We start from the raw sequence: 19,705 nt of genomic DNA on the forward strand, positions 1-19,705 counted from the left end.
ATCCACAATCATCGATACTACTGTATGGTTAAGATCACACTAGAGCCCTAGTATCCGGATTGGGTGCAACCGTTGGCACTCGTTTGAGAACGCCTGATCAGTTTGCACTAACCGTTACCAGGATCTGGATATGCTAACTGCTAGCGAGCGCTATCAATTAGCAAGTTGAGCACGTTTCTGTCATTAACCAATCACACGTACCCATTTCCAATATCCAGTTACCTATTGGCCAGTGATCCCATCATCATCTTCTTGATATCTGGATCAGGGATTTTCTTGTATGGACGCATTAGGGTGAGCGTCTATGTTATTTATCTGGATCCTGCTAAGCGTTAGCTGATGTGTGTGAACACAAGGCTGTAGCAATTAAGTCAGACAGGCTAAAAGATACTTAAATATAAACCTGATAATTTGTTAGGTTCCTGGTATTTTTTAATGGAAAATCTATTTTGATATTCAAAGCAGCAATTAGTATGTTTCATTAGAGGAAAATTGTTGCATGATTAGTGCAATAAAAAAAAAAATTGCCAGAGGGCACACAATTAGGCCCAAAGGCATTATTTTAATGCACTAATTGCTCTAGTGCAACAATTTTTCAAGTATATTGTAGTATATTGAAAATGACGAAAAGCTAGCCAGAGTAAATGTAATATTTAGTAAGTAGGCCAAGGCTAGGCCATGGAGGTTGATTAAGATGTATCATGTCAAAAAATCAATGTGTTGAACTGTAGCATGTGTAAAAAAGTGGTATTTTGTCTTTTGATGGACAGAAAACAACATCACGATTGACTTCAATAGATTTTTTTTTTTGCATTCTTCTTAACGCTAACAATCGATTCTATGAAACATGGACACATTTTTACCGGCCTTTGAAGCAGTCATGTTTGAATAGTATTGATACGTCATATATTGTTGTCTCTTCTGTGGGGTTGTTGAGCTGTGATTTTTTTTTTTTTTAGACATCTGTATTCGTGCTGTAATAAGCAGGACTGCTAGGTTGTTGCTACTGTGAAGTGGTTTGGCGCATTGAAAATGGTTTGGTTTCCCAATCTAGGTTTCAATCCTTTGCAGTGCATTTTGCATGTGTACTTGAGCAAAACAAAAAGGGAATTTTATTCCTAATATAATTAGTGTAAATAATGTCAAATAATGAATCATCATCTGTCTGATCTGTACCCATTTCAAAGAATGCCACTTTCTTTTGATCCATGCGATGATGTTTAGGATTTGCATACAATTTGATGCAGTAATTTAACTAGACACGTATTCTAAAAGTAATCATTAAAAATCACTGATGTATCAGGATATTTTGGAAAGAATTTACGGTATATTAGGGACGTAAGCTGATAATAATGCTCATTCCTAAAGCATGCATCCGCATGTCGGCACATAAGCACATACTGTTGTTCCACTTCTATTACAGTAGAAGCGTTGATTCTAATATTTGAACCATTTAGACACAAACGCATCTACATTAAAAGACATTTTAAAACACATTAACGTTTCATAACACAATAAATCTTACCAGTTTGCATGTTAAAGCATTTATCATTCACCTGAAGAAGTGCACAAAATGTGCATGAAAGCTTGTGTATCAATAAATAACCAGTTTTTAAAGTGCTGCCTATTTTTCACTATCAGTGCATAATGTGACAGTTGATACTATATACTGTAAGCTATTTTACTTCTGTCAAGGAATGTTCTATGTTCAGGTCAAAACTGAATCGCTCACACATAGTGGAGCTGTGGTTAAGCTAGGGTGAGGCTTTTTTTATACCTAGTTAAGCGAGCCTGTCGCCCGCCAATAATGATGATATCGAATAAAAATAAACATTTATTTTTGGCCAATTACAGTAGTGCGTGGTTTAACACACACACACAATAGCTTCCACAAGTCGATTTAAATTTTGTGAGCAAAATAATAAAGGATTTCATGTATATTGAGTAGAATGACTTAAGTTGAGAAAAGTAGAGAAAATTGAGGCCATTTCGAATTTGGCTGACACAAATTTTAAACATAATGTATCTTTTATTTTGTTTGTCAGATTGTGTGTAAAAAGGATATTAGTTGATAGATTTATTGTCATTTCGAGTTGTCCAAATTGTAATTAATTCTAAATACAATGCACTAATGTTTTGAGACTGATAATAGCTCAATGTCTCATGTTGCACATTTACCAGACGGCATTTAGATTTATCTTACTTTGATCTGACTATGCTAAAATGGATGATGCTCAAAAAGTGTTTTAATAGTGTTTATTGAAATATGTAGCAAGTTGAAACTCAGAGAAGTCATGATAAAGTCATGGACATTAATCTTAAAATGCTTAAGTCTGCCTGACTGTCATCGAGCATCTCACACTCTTGATTTCGTCTTTGACCAGTCTTTGAAAACTGTAAACCAATTTTCTAAAGTGTGTGCTCAACAATTAATCTGCATCTCTAAATCTACTGTATGGCGTATCTAGTTTTTTATATCTGTGCTGGTTAGTCGACCGCACACACTAGCCTCAGGCTTAATATCTCACTGTACATGTGTGCATGTGTCTGCATATACACACCATCTGTTAAAATGACAATGCCACACATTTTAAGTGATGCTTTAAAATAAATTCATATTTAATATTAATACTAATTATAATATTTATTTGGCAAATACAGTATACAGAAGTGAAACAACATAGTTTGCCCAAATAAGGAATGGGTAAAAGAAAAATTAATCAGAAAAATAAAAAGACATGAAATGCTTAACTAAATCATTCTTAAAATAAGAGATGTTTTCAAGTTTTGAACTAAGAGGCTGTTCTTCCCAGATACCTTTAAGTGATGAGTCTAGTGGCCGAGCGGTAAGACAGAGCCGCTTCTCACCCAGGGTTTGGTTCGTAGAACCAAGTCTTCTCAGATAAGGACTTAAAATGGAGGTCCAATGTACACATCTGACTTGTGTGAACTTTAAGTAACCCATATTGCATCTGTCGGAAGAGTAGGGATTACCCTGATGCTATGTTTCATTTCAACCCCAGTCATTGTGGAATGATGGGAACATGTAGCTACTATAAGCACCTCTTTGTGGCTGCTAGGTAGTCATGGACCATGCTCATACACAATTCAGCACAGTGACGCTGGGATTTATGGATTACAGTATTCTCCTACCTTTAAGTTTACCTTTACCTTTGACAGCTACAAATATGTTTCTGAATACTGTACTATATTTAATGACATTGTGTGACACAAGATAAAAGTCTGTGTTGACATTTTATTGGAACATATAATCTTGAAATTTCACAAAAAATGTTGCTACCTTTAGCAGTTTTCTTAATCTATAGATATTTGAATATCCTGTAGTGATAGTGTAGTATTTAGTTGTTTCCGGGTGCTTTCCTATGGAAAAGATACCAGATATCTGACCATTACATATGGATTTATATACTGTAGTAGTGGAAAATCTTTGAATTCATATAGTAACTTTATTGCCATAAAACTTTGCTTAAATAAATATTTGACTTCCTCAGATGTACTATCGCCAGAAAGGATTACGACTTCCAACAAGGCCCCAAGCTATCCATGAAACGTTTGAGCAGTGTGCTGATATTATTGTCACCAAATTGCAGTTATACTACACGCAAGCTGACAACTACCACAACCATTGCTTACAAGGTAAGTAAGCAGGACATTTGCAGTTAAAGCGATACTTTTTTTTATACCTTGTTTAGCAACCCGCCACCCACCAATAATGATGATTTCAAATAAAAATAACATTTTATTTTTGCCCAAATAGTACACCCGCCGCCATAAAAAAGATACTGTATGTGTATTCCTTCCTAATTATATAAATTTAAAGCATTTATCCATCCCATTACTACACTGTTTACATTCTCCAATAACATTTTATTTTCTCCTCTGTATGTTTTGGCAAAACTTTTTGTTAAATTATAAAAATTTTTATTTTTTTCTGCCCTTCCTCTGTTGATCTTAAAATAAATAAGTTTGCGAAACAAGGTATAAAAAATGTCTCTTCTAACATAATATATTGCACTAAATTAATATAGCATTCTAACATTTTAATTATTCAATCATTATTTCTACTTTACAGCTCAATGCACCATGTATTCTCTTCATATATTAGTCATAAATAGATAGATTGATTAACTGGATAACAAGTAAAATGATTTGTTTTAAATAATAAATTAAGTTAAATTGATTAATGATTATATTTAATTTATTTTAAATTTATTCTTTATATTGGATACCAAATAGACTATCCAATTATAAGGAATAAATTGATAAGTTTATATAATACAAAATTTGTTGAATTTATTTTAAATACGTATTACCTGGACTCCATTGGAAATGAGTTTGGTGTACAAACACTAGACTTTATAATGGGTCATCCAGGCATTCAATTAATTATTTCTCTCTTTTATATTTTTATGTATTTTCTCATAAATTTCTTGTATTGTGTGAAATTGAATGCAAATTAAATAAAATCAAAATACCGTACGTGTATAAAATAATAAATTGATATTGTTTTTCTATATATACTAGATACTTTCCACTATAAGGAATAAATAAATTTTAACTTATTTTGAAATTATTCCTGATTGATACTGGATACTGAATAGACTATCCAATTTACAGGAATAAATTATACATTTATTTATATAATAAAAAAAATTAATAAATAAATTTAATTTATTTAAATTACGTATCAATTTATCCTTTGAACAGGATACTATCAGTATAGGTAATATACTATACAGTACGTGTATAAAATAATAAAGTGATAATTTTTTTTTTGTATACCTATTAATTTATTCTTTATACTGGATGCTGAATATACTATCCAGTATAAGGAATAAGTTTTAAATGTGTATAAAGCAATAAATTAATATATTTATTTTATAAATATTTTTCGATGTATTTCTTATTTGGGATACTGAATAAACTCTACAGAAATAAATTAATATTGTGTATAAAACAATATATTTAATTTTTATTATAATATACCTATCAGTTTATTACTTACAATGTATTCGGAATACAATCTGACAATCTCCTGCCACTGGTGGCAGTCATGCACCACCCTCTGGGATCTGGCAAATGACAGCCCTGGATTTCGTTATTCGATATACAATAATAAATTAATAAATATGTTTTATTATTGAAAATACATGTAAAATAACTGACTGGAGAAATTCTTGATTGAAGACTTCAGGTATTCTACTTAAATTAACACATTTAATAAATTTTCAGCTGGAAATGAAATTAACTTTAGAAAGGACAAAACAATCCTATGGAACAGTACACCTAGTTTTTACAGCAAATGCTCATTTTAAACTGTACTTTTTAAAATTTTTTTAAACATATTTTTTACAGCTGTAGAACAGTTTTATTAATAATAAACCAAGCACAATCAATGAAACTATTTGAAATTTTATATAGTCTGATCATTTTCAGGGGTCACGGTGGATCCAGATATGTCCGAAAATTTCCAAAAGTGTGGGGGCAGGGCCTCCTAAATCCGCCCTAAAACTTAAAAAGCCTTGTAACTTTTTGACTTTCGGAGTACTGTTCGTACTATAGAAACAAAACATGAATTTGATGAGTAATATCAAAATTGCATAAAATATGAGAGTATTGATACTGATCTAATGTAATTGCTACCTATGAAAAGGTGCATTTAATGTATTATCGGGTTACATCAACAATATTATGAACTAAGTGCCTTTTAAAAATTACTTTGATGTACATTTTTATTCATTTTGCCAATGCATATCTCTTCAATTAATACATAGATCACTTTAATGAACCAACATGAAGTGCCAATATTAATTGCTTGGGCTGATTATGAAAAGTGCCGAATGCTTAGGCTGATTTCAACAAAAATTGTTCAGTGGCTAATGTTATATACTGTATGAGTCATTTAGTGATCAATAAAGGTCAGATTCTCTGTTAACCTTTCAAAATGCTTCTTCAGCCAAACACTATTGCCGATGTCAAACAAAGTCGGTCAGTAGAATCGAAAAGAAATGAGAAATGCCTTAACGGTATACGGCTTAATTTGGATGTCTGTACAGGTAGTCAATACAGAGGTAGGTGGATGACTTTAAAGAAAAGATTCTGTAGTGTATTGGTATTCTTTCAAGTAAAGTAAAGTGTTTTGAAGGTGAAAGGTTGATGGTCAAAGATCAAAGGTCAGATTTTCAACATGGTTTGATTGAGTTTAAATTTCTTCAGGAATGATTCCTGTGACATTTTAAATTTGTTAAATATTTGAGTCTAGGTTAGGCCCAGGCTAGCCCAATTAATTAGCCTAAGGTTTGCTGGGCTTTGTAATTATTCTTAAATTCTTACATTTTATATGACATACAAGCAATAATTATTTTCATATTAGTTTCATTCATAAACAATGTTTGAAACACATTGTTCCTATTTGAACCTGCATCCCTCAAAAAATTAACAAGTGATTATGTTCTTTTCTGTCAATGAGGTCGGGAGTAGCTTCATGAAACGAACATCGTCAGAGTCAGAACGAAATGTTGGGAACTACTCGCTGGTTTCTGGGAGGCTAGTACAAATGATACCGCTATGCACTGTTACGATATGATTTCAGAATAAAAAAAATATGAAATTACTGTAATGTGTGCTATAAGACATGAGTTGTATTGTATTTGGAATTATTTGGACGTGCATAATATTGCATGCTTTGTTTAAGTACTAGTACTAGGCCGTGAGTATGGTAGTTAGGGCTTCAGCCTAGAATATTATTTAAGGTCATTATCAGTTTTTATTTGTCACCATAATAATGAAATGATTGATTGAATATCGTTTTTTGTATGTATTTTATGACTGATTACGAATCAATTCAATAAATATATTTACTAAGTATTTTATCATATTCAGTTTGAATAAATTTAACTAAAATGGTTGTTGAAAGTAACACATGGTAATTCTCTCACCGCCGCAAACCTTATCTAGGTGGTCTACTTTGTTGGCTTTGGTGTTTAATTTCAAGATTTTAACATTCTTATTTAGATTTATATTACTTAACAAATGAAAGTTAGCTTCATAAGGGCATCGAGGCCAAGGCTGCAAAAGGGCAGGCAAGGAGTGGCTGTGGCTGTGCTTCATTTTCAAAGGTACCAGGGTCAACTGGGAGGGGGCCGTCGGCAATGGCTATGGTGGCCCTGGTCAAATTTGAGTCTTAGACATTCTATGCTAAAATAGTTTTGAAATACTGTATGCTATTAATGTTGTGTGTTGAGGGATAATGTCTGTGCTGTGCGTGCACAATGCTTTCTATACAGTACATCAATTAAACCTGTTGCTACTGTAACTGATAATTACAAAATTAGAACTTGCAAGAACATACAGCTATTTGAAGACCTTATAATTTTCTTATTTTTTTTAACGTTAGTTTTTCAAGTACTGTATGTAGGTTTCGTCAATATTTTATGAATTTTTGTGGTGGGAATAAATTATTGATTTAACATAAAGCTGTAATGAAAGGAATTTCATAAAGGCTGATTAAATTGATACAATAATATAAATATTGTGTATTATTGAGATAATTTTCCACTTAAAAATCTAATTAAGGCAGAATGCTAATAAATCTTCTTTAAGGATATTGTGTAATCAAATAATCATTATAATCATAAGAAAGGAGAATAGATTACAATGCTCTTGTATACAGGGATGTAGCTATGGTGGGTGGAGGTGGGCTGGGCAACCCAGCCTTTTAAATTTTTCACCCAGTCCACAGCTAATTTCATGGCCCTCCACTCGCATTTATTAACCCCTCTGCCTGTCTTTACAATCCACTACTATTAATAATTAGTGTTCACCAGATGTTATCACCCATCCCACCCTTACAGTAAAATGTCTACCACCCACCCATAAGAAATGTCTACTATGACCCAGCCTTAAAATGTCTGCACGCTGATAGTAATGAAAAGTTTTTTCATCCAATTCTCATTTGTCATCACCAGTAATTTTTCCCAATATTTTTCTGAATTTCTCAATTTCCACTCTGTTTTCATAAGCACCCTGTTTGAATAAGCGCCCCTTAAAAAGTGCAAAAAATACTTTAAGCACCCGGGCGCTTATTCACGCAAGTTCAGTAACTACCGTATATTTTTTGCGTTTAAAGCAATCTGCATACAAGACGATCCCCGAGTTTGAGAAGATTTTTAGACAATTTTTGTATGTCGGACCCCCTTGTTTGACCGTCGGAATTCCTAATTTTTGCTGCTCTTCATACTGCACCTAGCTGCTAAAAACGAAGACAAATGTAGGGCTAATCTTCCAAATTCCATACCATTTTATGGGATTTATGTTCATCAAAATCTTATTTCTCCTCATTAATTGCATTCATTCATGCTAACAGCTTGTAGCTTCATTCAGTGGTAACTATGCGTGTTTTATGTACAATCTACACATAAAACGAGCATGATTTAAGAATGTACATTTATAATGTTGCGCATATAAAACCACCCCCTGTTTTTCGATTGTAATTTGCTATTTTAATTCTTGTCTTATTTATACATGAGAATATACAGTATGCAAAAGTTGTAGTGTAGATATTTATAAGTATTGCAAATAACCTCATATTCCATTCCATCCATTTAGATTGAATGTACAGTTGAAAGGTGTAAACTTGCCTTGAACAATTTTCAAAATTCAAAATTAAAGTGCCATTTTCCTTTTACTAAGTATTGAACTGCAGTCTTGAACCACTTTGCTCAATTAAACTTGTGTATGCATTTTAACTCTTAATTAACATTGCTAGATAGAAATCTTTCTTTATTCTGGATACTCAATATATGTCCATATAAGATTATAGACATTATACACGCATGCATCTACATCTACCAATGCTGGGCCTTTAAAAGTACATGAAAGTGAGAGAATTAACCAGAAGTATTATTGTCATTACGTAGGTCCTCTCTGACATCAATATTTTCATTTTCATTAATACAGATTATTAATATATGGACTAATGTGGATATGTTTGGATAAGTGTATTGTTTCAAAGGGCACCTGTAGTTGCATTTTTGCCTTTGGTGTTTCAAAGTGCTTTCAACTTATTACCTTATGTTTTTTTATCATGTTGCCTATAATAACTGACAGTCAGTTCTGTTATTTATACTGTTATTGATATCATCTGAAATAATGAATTGTCAATCCAGCATTTTCATCAGCAATCAGCTAAAAAAAAATTCCATTTCACTGATTTCCATTGAAGTTCAGAGAAGTGATGAGTGATCAATCAGGATAACACTGTAATTGTCAAGCAAGTATCAGCTAGTCAAGTATAGGCGACCCATTTTTAAAAGGCTAATACTCTTTAAAAATTAATTCATGGTGTTCTGAATACAATAACAACAAAAAAAAAAAAACATAAAATATGTAAAATCAAAATACATATTGAAAATTTAAATTAATATACATTGGGCAAGACTTTTTAATACCTTGTTCAGCGTAGTTATGTTCTTTAAAGGTTGGCAGAGGTGGAAAATATGATAAAAATTAAGTTTTGTTTGTTAATTTAGCAAAATGATTTTGTAAAATGTAAAATTGTATTGATGAATTTAAACAGTGTACTAATGAGATTGATAAATGCTTTATATTTATATAATTAAGAAATATATTTTTGGAGATTTCATGGGAGCGACGAGAGTTAATAGAAATCAATAAAAAAAAATGATTTCAGAAATTTCCTTTTTTTTGTGTGGCAGAGGGTGCACTAACCAGCGAAAAATAAAATTATTTTTATTTGAAAAATACCATTATTGGCGGTCGTTGTTCGCTAAACAAAGTCTTGTCTTAAGATTGATCTCCACTGGTATATGTTACAACAAAATAGCGTACTGTAAGTGTTTTTTTCATTTATTTTCCATGCCTCTGTTTCATATTTTGTTTGGTGGGTTGGGGGTGCACAATGCAATCATAAGAAATGCAGAACAATAACTGTTATCATAGTCCATCTACTATTAAAAACTCGGAAATCTTTTTTTTTTTTTAAGATCTCTGAAGCATGATCATAAATTTATTTACAAAGAATTTTCTTTCACCTATAATAGCTCTTATTTCATTATCAATCATATAGAATTCCGTGAACAACTGGAACGTGCTGAGGTGAGTTCGTCTCATGTACCACCTCTGATAATATCAGAAGTCTTAAAAGAGCACAGAGGATTGTTCACAGGCAAGAGGGCCGACCTGGACCACATCTTCAACAAGTCTCTTCTTCGCTGGAAACATCAGATGGTCAGTCAGCTTTTAAAACAAATTTCTTGATAGTATCAATCTAATTTACAGTGAATGGTATTTGCTATTTATTTACTCAATTTACCCAGAAATAATTACTTATTACATTGTGTCAGCTGACTGCCTGATGACAATGTAATGACATCTTCAACAAGTCTCTTCTTCGCTGGAAACATCAGATGGTCAGTCAGCTTTTTAAAAAAATTCTTAATGCTATCAATCAAATTTAGAGTAAATGGTATTTGAGATTTATCTTCTCAATTTAATAATAATTAATCAAATAATTACTTATTACATTGTGTCAGCTGACTGCTGCTGATAATGTATGTGATTATATAAAAAAATTGCTTAATTAAAAGCAAAGTTATTACCGATAGTTAAACAAAAAATTTATTTAAACTGCAAAGGATACATTGTCAATGTCAAACAAATTGTGTAAACAATTAAAAAAAATTACCTAAAATACAATTACAAAATCATCAAAATCATTAATTATCTTATAAACTGTTACAGTTTCAGGCTTTTTCTGCACCAACGGAAAGCCATTGTTTTTGTTCTGCGGTTTGTTTTTTTTCTACGCCCCTCCCCGTCTATTGTTGGACAAATTTAATTATGAACATTGTAGAAATTGTAACATTTTATTTTACGTTTTATTGTAGTCAGGCATGCCCACAGCTTGAGTACTGCTCTCATTTTCTGGGCATGCTTCAAAATCAATGCCTCATTCACAATTACCAACTTGATCAATTCAGACCTTTCAACACAGGCATGGTTTTGCTGCCCCCTCCGATTTTTTTAGCGTTGTTCTGCTGTGATTGGCACATTCATTCCACCCTATTGTATTCCAACCAAGTCCAAACCTGGAAGAGTTTACAGGGTCTACCTTAGGACTCATGTCAAGACCTAACTCATGTTCATATCAGTGCTCACTACCACTCTCCCCTTCGCATAATTTCCCTAGTAAGGAGTTGCGAAGTACACATTCAAAATCAAAGTCAACTCGACACTCTTCCACTTGTTATTATTGTTTTGTTCGGATATTTTAACCTGTGGTTGATCTTCCACCATTCACTTTTCCTGATTCCCACAATCGACTGGCTCAATATCTCATTCTTATCTTTCTCTCTCCATTTGCCTTAAAACCCATTTAGGATTTTACCTTCTCTTAGCATAATATATTGGAAATTGAAATTGAAAAGTTAGAATTTCATGGCACAGAACTAATAACAAAGTAGGCCTATTAGCATTACCATTATTGCATAATTACTTTGCAGATGCAAGATTTTTTTTTCTATTAAAATTTATTATAATGCCAATTTTTTTTTTAAATGTTTTTTTTTTAAATAAAAAATGGGATTTCATTTTTAGGATTCGCACAAAACACTGCTAAGGCCAACACTGGGTCACCCACATCAAGCCACTAAGCTGGCTGAACTCTGTGAAAATGAAGCTAAGAGACATGAAGAATATATTGATGGAGTTGAAAAACAGGCAAACACTTTGAAGGTAACTGATCCATTATCACTGTGATGACTACTAACAATAATTATGCTGATAATGGATGATAAATAATTCTGAACCATCTTCACATCCATTAAAATGATGAAATATTATCAGAATTAAGTAAACAGAATTATTTGCTTGGTATGTAGTGGCACTGACGTGGCATTAATGTTAGGGGTTTGTATATTTGCTTGTTGTGGGTGCAGGGATGTTAATGATGATTAGCTGATGATGATAATGAATATAATGATGATGATGATGGGATTGTGCAATAATGGTGGTGGTGATGATAACACAAACAATGATGGCAATGACTTCGATAGCGATGATTGACAATGATAATGATGGCAGTATGGTGTTGGTAATGTAGTGTTGATGAAAGTAGCATTGATGGTGGTGATGGTGTGGTGGTGGTGGTGATATACAGGACGATGATGGTGGGGATAGCAGTGAAGCCAATGAAGATGGCAGTGACTAGAGATGGTAATAAAGGTGACAATGAATTCAATTGAAGTGATGGTGATGATAACACAAACAACGATGGCAATGACTTTGACGACAGCGATGATTGACAACGGCAATGACAATAATAATGATGGCAGTATAGTGTTGTTTATGTAGTGTTGATGACAGTAGCATTGAAGGTGGTTATGGGTTGGTGGTGATGATAGACAAGACGATGATGGTGGGGATGGCGGTGAAGCCAATGAAGATGGCGGTGACTAGCGATGGTAATAAAGGTGATATTGATTCCAATCTGTGTACAGTAGATTGGAGGTGGAGGAATACATCTACTTGATGACAGTAGCTTTGTTGTTACTTTTATTTCTTTCTGGCAACTTCTTTTTACTTTGTTATTGTATACTTAAAATGTCGCGTTGTTTTTGCCTGAATAAATATTAGTAATTATAATAAAATAATTATTATAATTATTAATATTTATTCATAATTATAATAAAATAATGATGATGGCAATATATTGAGGAGTACAGTAATATTGCAATTAATTATTTCTGGCTTCCTCACCTTTAACAGTTTATATAGTTATATCTTATGGTTATAATGTTAGGAATCTGTTTAACAATGTATTGCGAGGGGAACATAATCACACTGGGTTTTTTTTGGGGTGTTTCTTTAGGAATGTGCGTATGACTTGGGAGCTGATTTCATAAACAAATTGGCTTGTCTGTCTGAGCAGGTGCTTCTACTCTTTGACAAGTTACTCACTGTTGATGAGGTGCATACTGCAAGTAAGCCATTATTATATTTCATCACATTTCACATTCATTTTCCATTTAGTTCCTATAAATGCACATTAACGTTATTATTTATAACAATCATCATCACCACCATCATTAGCATTTACCATTACCCTACCATTATCATTGCAGCCCACGAATCTCGATAGTGCCAGTTTTGTTTGCTGCACATAATTTCTCTCTATTCCAATTTCGGAATAGCCATATGTTCTGTTTTACAAACAGAAATATATTTGGTTGTAATTGTAGTTTATTATGTGCTCTTTACTAAAAATGCTGCCTATCACAATTATCAATGCTGTTTATTTAGTCAGAATTATAATTACTATTTTACCATATTGATTTCATCTTTTATTATTAGTGAATCATGAGTATAGCTGTAGTGGGTAATTGATTTAGCACTTAACAGTAATTTTGTTAAAGCCGATGGTTATAACTGAAGCCCTTCGGCTGGGACATTAAGCTTTTAGTTTGTGCTCGAACTGTACATATTGTTATGCATATAAAAGTTAATCCACATACATTTGACCAAATTTGTAGTTTGAGTCTTTTTTTAGAGCTTGTCAAGTTCAAGGTCTAATATTTTTTTAAAGGAAACAATTTTCAAAATTCCACTTAAACACAGTAAAAACATTATATTGTTAACAATCTCACTAAAATTGCTTTCTTTGGTTTTAATAAGTTTTGGCTTTCTAGCTTAAATTTATTGTACATCTTCTCTAACACTCCCTAGACCACCGCCAAAGACTTAAGCCAGGCACTCACTGCGTCCGGCGGTCATTGGCCGACGCGATTCTATGAAGAGCGCAACGCGACGACGCACGCGCAACCGATCGTTTTTAATGAAGATCCGTTCAGACTGGCACCAACAATCAGCAAACGGCGTCACGTCGTCTAGCGCTCACAGGGAGCGGAATTGGATTAGTCGCGCGACGGTCATACGACGGAGGGAGTGTCTGGCTTTAAGGACTGTTTTGGTAGTGCAGGCTTTGTCTCTTGGCGGCATTTTCCTTAAAATTGACTGCATAAAGTCTTAACCTATATTATAGTAATGCATATGCATATAAGAACCATGAACACAACTCGGTCAGACAGTGATATTGTTTTGATGGTGTACAGATCAATACACATCCTGCTGTATGTGTGTATATGTCTAAGTTTTAAACAGTATGAAGAATGCTGCCTACTTATAACAGAGTGATCAATAAACCGATTCCGCGAGGTTTACAGCTGGTCATGTGACATAGTGGGTATAACTATGGAGAACTTACAATGTGAAAGTATAGGAAAAGGTAATGTTATGGTTGTAAAACCATAAACGTCCACTATTATTGTGAGAAATAACTAGCAATTGTTCCAAATAGTGTTTATTTACTTATTTTAGCGTTCTCTATGCTTTGTATGCTTTGGAATTTATGTGATTATTTGTAAATCTTAGAAATTGCTAGCCTAGAAATTGTAGCATGTCAAAATCCCAGTTCGCGGATTGAAGACTTGTGCATACCTGGCCATAGATATGCAGGGGCCTGGCCTAGCATTTCTCAAAAAATCTCAATTTTTATGGCCAGTATCTATTGGAGCATTAGCAAACCATTATAAAAAAAATTCTCAAGTTAAATTTTTAATCAATTTGGTATAGTTTATTTTTTTTTATTTATTTTTTTTTATTTATTCGGTATAAAAAACACACAAATTATAAACAGCAGCCAAGGCTGAAATGGTTTGTATAACAATTTAAAAAGACAAATACAAAAAGATTCATAAAAAAATCCTCAATATCAATATTCAAAAATCAATATAAAAATGGCATTCCAACCAACATTATTCCACACCAAATATGTGCTTTGCAGCGGAAACACTCTGAAGAAGCCACACGTTTTCCTATTACTGAGCGTCACTCGTACTGCATATACGTCACATTACCAACCTAGCGGAATCGGTCTATTCACGATCCTTTGTCTAGATTATTAGTAATAAGTAACATTATTATATTAGGGGTGGAAAAAAAGAAACTGAAAACAAGTACATTGATACGGCGAAAACAGGCTGATATGGCCTTGGAAGACACCGAATACGAACCGCTGATACAACGAGGTAGCAAAGTATGGCCTGGAGTCGCCAAGAACCTCATGATGGAAGGAACAACACCGGATGATACAAATTTCACTGCTTCTGTAACCACTGCTAAAACAACACTTGGTCACCAGAAACTAATCACAAGTAGAGACAATGCTTTCAAGGTCAGGCTTTAATAAAATTTACTTTCTTTTGAAACAACATTTTAATAATTAAACGTATATTTTCTTTTGTTTTTTTATAATTACAGCACTTATATCACATCAATACAGAATTTAAATTTAAGAAAACCCCCAAAATAATGATATGATATGATATGATATGTTTATCTTTGCATTTTTACTTACATTAAATGCTGACAGCCCAAAGTGCTGTATGGTAAAGTAACTACTCTACCCAGCCGTCATAAAGAGACGCTTTTATAGTAAAGGTAAAGGTAGGAGAATAACCCATAACTTGCAGCGTCATTGTGCTGAATTGCGTATGGACGTGGTCCGTGACTAGTAGCCGCCACAAAGAGGCGCTTCATGGTAGCTACATGTTCACGTCATTCCACAATGACAGGGGCTGAAATGAACCATAACATCAGGGTAACCCCCTACTCTTCCGGAAGATGCAATGAGTTCTTGAAAGTGCACACGAGCCAGATGTATACATGGACCTCCATTTTAAGTTCTTATCCAAGAAGACTTGGTTTTACCAACTGAACCATGGGCGAGGAGCAGCTAGAACCAGCGCTCATGTTAAGGCTGTAGCTAGCTGAGCCCCGGCCTGCTTGACCACTCGACTTTAGTAGCTTCATTTACATCATTCCACGACAGGGATGAAATAAACAATTGCAGTAAACTCCCTACTCTTCTGAAGGATGCAATAGGTTCTTTAAAGTGCGCATGAGCCAGATGTGTAGACTGGACCTCCAGTTGTAAGTCCTTATCCGAGAAGACTCAATTCTACTAACCGAATACTAGCTGTAGTTAGCGGAACTTCTGCTTTAACACTTGGCCACTTAACTCAAAATTTTAGATATACATTGTGCATAATAAATATGATAAAGAATGATGAAGAAGCTAGTGAATTTCAACCTCTATGTGAATGTTGTTTGAGGTGAGTACCTTGATTGGATGTTAGCCATTGATGCTGCTCAAACTCTCTGTGCTTGCAAAAAATAAACTTGCACAATATTTGGAAAAGGGTAAGCGATTATTTCCTGGTGTATTAATTCATCCATTCGTTATCATTTTATGTTTTTGTTGTGTTGTGTGAATAGGATTGATTAAAGTGTGATATATTCACTATTGACATTCCGTGGACCACATGTCTAAATATATAAATCAAATGAAATTAAATCATTCACCTACTGAACTCAATTAATTGAATGTTTCCAAGTTTAAGGAGGGAGCACTGCTTGTGTTAATATATACGCACATGACTGATAATATAGCACATGTGAACTGCTACACTGGGGGCGGGTTAAATCCCCACCCCCACCGGACAGAGTTCCTCAGGCAGTTGGACTAAAAAATATATAAAAATAGGCCCACGCCAAGGCAACACATGTCTGACACAATCAGAAAGTGTAATTTCTGACCACCCAGGTTCCCATTCTTAAAAAAATCTCATTTGGGAGGGGGAACACCCTCTCAAACCCTACCCCCAGCTCAGGCCTACAAGCCCAAGTCTCCCCCACTAAGTCTTACAATTTGTTTTACATCAAAATATATTAAATTCAAGAAATTTAAATTTAATGAATGAAAAAATATACAAATACAACTTGGATTAGGGTTAAGTAGTGAATAGTAGTAGTAACATTTCATTGGCCAATTCTACTTTGTATGCGGTGTGGTAGTTTTGATAACTTTCCCGTGCGTGGGAAAAAAACACTACCTAAATTTGACTACCGCACCTAAAATCATGTGGTATTTGTATACTGTCCCTTGGTGTTAGATGATTGGAACTACCTCCCAATGCGACGCGGTGGGAGATAGTCCCAATCATCTAACAACGAGGGAAAAAATTTACTGCTTTACCTAATTAATACCATGATTGCGGTATTTGTTTTACTCTACCTCCTCATAAATATTAAGCAGCAAACAGACCGTATACATTAGCCATTTCGATCGATGAGGGTAAAATTACAGTTTGCATATGGTTCTAGTAGCCAGGGGTGCGCTAGTAGATTTCAGGTGCACTACTTCCAGCATCTGTGTAAAATATGCATGCACTGGGAAGAAGTCAAAACTACTGCACCGCGTACCAAGCGGAATTGACCAATTAAATGTTTCTACTACCTAATGAATATTTAAATATTTATGAGGTATAGTAATAGGATATATACCAGATATGAATGCTGTTTGATATTACTGTAATGATATTACAAATCATTATTATAGTATGTTTACATTATGTGTTGAAAAATAATACTGTATGCACAAACAATGACAATGGTGTTGTGATCAATAATAATAAAGTTTGTTTTTTTTCAGGAATATCTGCAAGATTTTGAAAGAAATCTTGCAGAGATAGCAAAGCAGAGGGAGGAACAGCTAATGGTTGAACAGCGTTGGGATGAAAGTTGGCAACGTTCAGTTATGAAGGTTAAGGATCTGTATTGAAATGCACAATATAAATTCATGCCTAGATGCAATGGAAGTACCTCTTGTTTTTGTAATCAGTAACTACTTTATTAAAATTATATACAGATGATAAATATTTACTCAAGGGATTAAGCAACTTGAGCTCAAAGCACAGGCAATGTACATCATACTAATAAATAAATATATATATATTGCTATTTGCTCTTAATGAATTAGCACAGTTGAACCTAAGATGGCATTAAAAAATTGTTTGACTTTAGATAAAATTAGACTTTACAGATTGTTAATTAATGAAAAAAAAAATTGGCATGTAAAATAAGATCGATATTATTATTATTAGGCAAGTTTAACTGTATATAAATACTACAATGTATGTATTTATGTATTTATGCTGTACATACATAAATATGTGTAACTGGTAGTCTTGCTTTAAATCCTGATGTGTACAGCGCAGTTTGTCAGAACTTCTTCTATTTAATCTTAGACCATTCCATTCAATATTTTAATATAAAGTTTTACAAATTTATATTTACCTTCGGTTGTTATTGTAAAAATTACATAAACATTGTTTTGTATAATATAATGGTTGTTGCAGTGATTGTTATTCCGTCCATTTTTAATTAAGCATTCCATCATTTCTTCCATTAGAAGTTTAATTTAAGTTTATGATGCTAATAAATTAATGTTTATGTATAGTTTACATAAATGGTTTTGGTTTATTCTTTTTTTTTTTTGTACAGAATTTACATTGAAATTTCATTTGTGTTTATATGATTGTTTTGTTGGGCTTTATTGAGATTGGAGCCTTATGAACTGAAGTTTAATAAAACTTTAATTGAATTTGTAGTTTAGAAATGTTGTTAATGCATATGTTATGTTGTATGGCTGGGCAGGCAGAAAGCATGCTTTGTGTCCTAATCTGCATATCATTTTCCATTATTATTTATGGACCAAGATAATGTTTTATAATATAGTGGTTGAGTATTAATCAAAATTTGAATTTTAACTGAATCCTCTTTAAGTATGTTGTCTCAATAAGGTAGTCTAATCCAGAGTGGATTTCAAGGTTGTGTAATCTAGAGGGATCTACATCCTGATTTTTTTCTACATCCTCTCAATATTTATTCATCTTAATGTCATCATTTTTATACTGCCATGATGTCATCAAGTTATCAAGTTTACTTAAAATAAAACAAGGGATTAACCAAAATATTTGACATTTAAAAGATTGAACTTCAACTTGTATCTTTTGCAAAATTACCTGCACAATCTAATATTTTTAATGTCATTGTTAAATATATACAACATCCCAAATTAAATTACCATTATTTTATAATAATTTAATCTAGTTCTTAGATTATTTAAATTTAAAACTGTAAATTCATGAATAGAAGCACTCAATAATTTTTTTCAGGAATACATTAACATCATAAAATTATTATAAATTTATTCAAAACAAACGCCATTTTTTGTTGTTGGTTTGACATTATTCTGCTGTTGTTTTTTTCATTTTGATTGTTGACTCTATTGTAAAATTCAGTCGGATGATGTTATAATTGCAATTTAATTAGAATTTGACTTTCAAAAAATTTATCAGATAGTCTGCTGAAATTTTCTAATACCTGAACTCAAAATGGCTTTCAGTATTTCCATTCCTCCACAAACTATCAAAAGTTTATCGAAAGTCACGAAAGGCATACATATATTGTACTAGGATTTGGTTTTTTGGGTTTTTTTTGTTTTTTTGTTTGTTTTTTGCTGGATAAAATAGCAGATATTCTGAATATGTAGAGAATGGAAACCACTTTGGTTTTCCGAAAAGACATCATCTATTTAATTGGTAATATTAAAAATCTACAATCACCGTCAATAATTTGTATGTATTCCTTTTCGTGGATTCATCAATTTAATTGGTAGTATCAGAAACCTACAATCACCACCATCATCATTTAGCAATTCTTTGAAAATATCATAATCACTACATGAACACAATACATAGTACCA

At 32.9% G+C, this 19,705-nt stretch overlaps 1 protein-coding gene across 1 annotated transcript in view; it reads left to right on the top strand.

Annotated features, from left to right (window-relative positions):
• Positions 1 to 18,901, top strand: part of LOC117116260 (coiled-coil domain-containing protein 180-like) — a 94,453-nt gene extending 75,552 nt beyond the window's left edge. The window contains exons 28-33 of the mRNA XM_033260260.1: positions 3,513 to 3,657; positions 10,109 to 10,269; positions 11,638 to 11,775; positions 12,911 to 13,022; positions 15,027 to 15,271; positions 17,591 to 18,901. Of these exons, the coding sequence (XP_033116151.1) occupies positions 3,513 to 3,657; positions 10,109 to 10,269; positions 11,638 to 11,775; positions 12,911 to 13,022; positions 15,027 to 15,271; positions 17,591 to 17,719 (930 nt within the window). The 3' untranslated portion in view covers positions 17,720 to 18,901. The remainder of the gene's footprint in view (positions 1 to 3,512; positions 3,658 to 10,108; positions 10,270 to 11,637; positions 11,776 to 12,910; positions 13,023 to 15,026; positions 15,272 to 17,590) is intronic.
• The last annotated feature ends 804 nt before the right edge of the window (positions 18,902 to 19,705 follow it).

The sequence above is a fragment of the Anneissia japonica genome, unplaced genomic scaffold (genome assembly GCF_011630105.1).
Source record: "Anneissia japonica isolate Jap-2015-1 unplaced genomic scaffold, ASM1163010v1 scaffold171_len658169_cov177, whole genome shotgun sequence".
NCBI lineage: Eukaryota > Metazoa > Echinodermata > Crinoidea > Comatulida > Comatulidae > Anneissia > Anneissia japonica.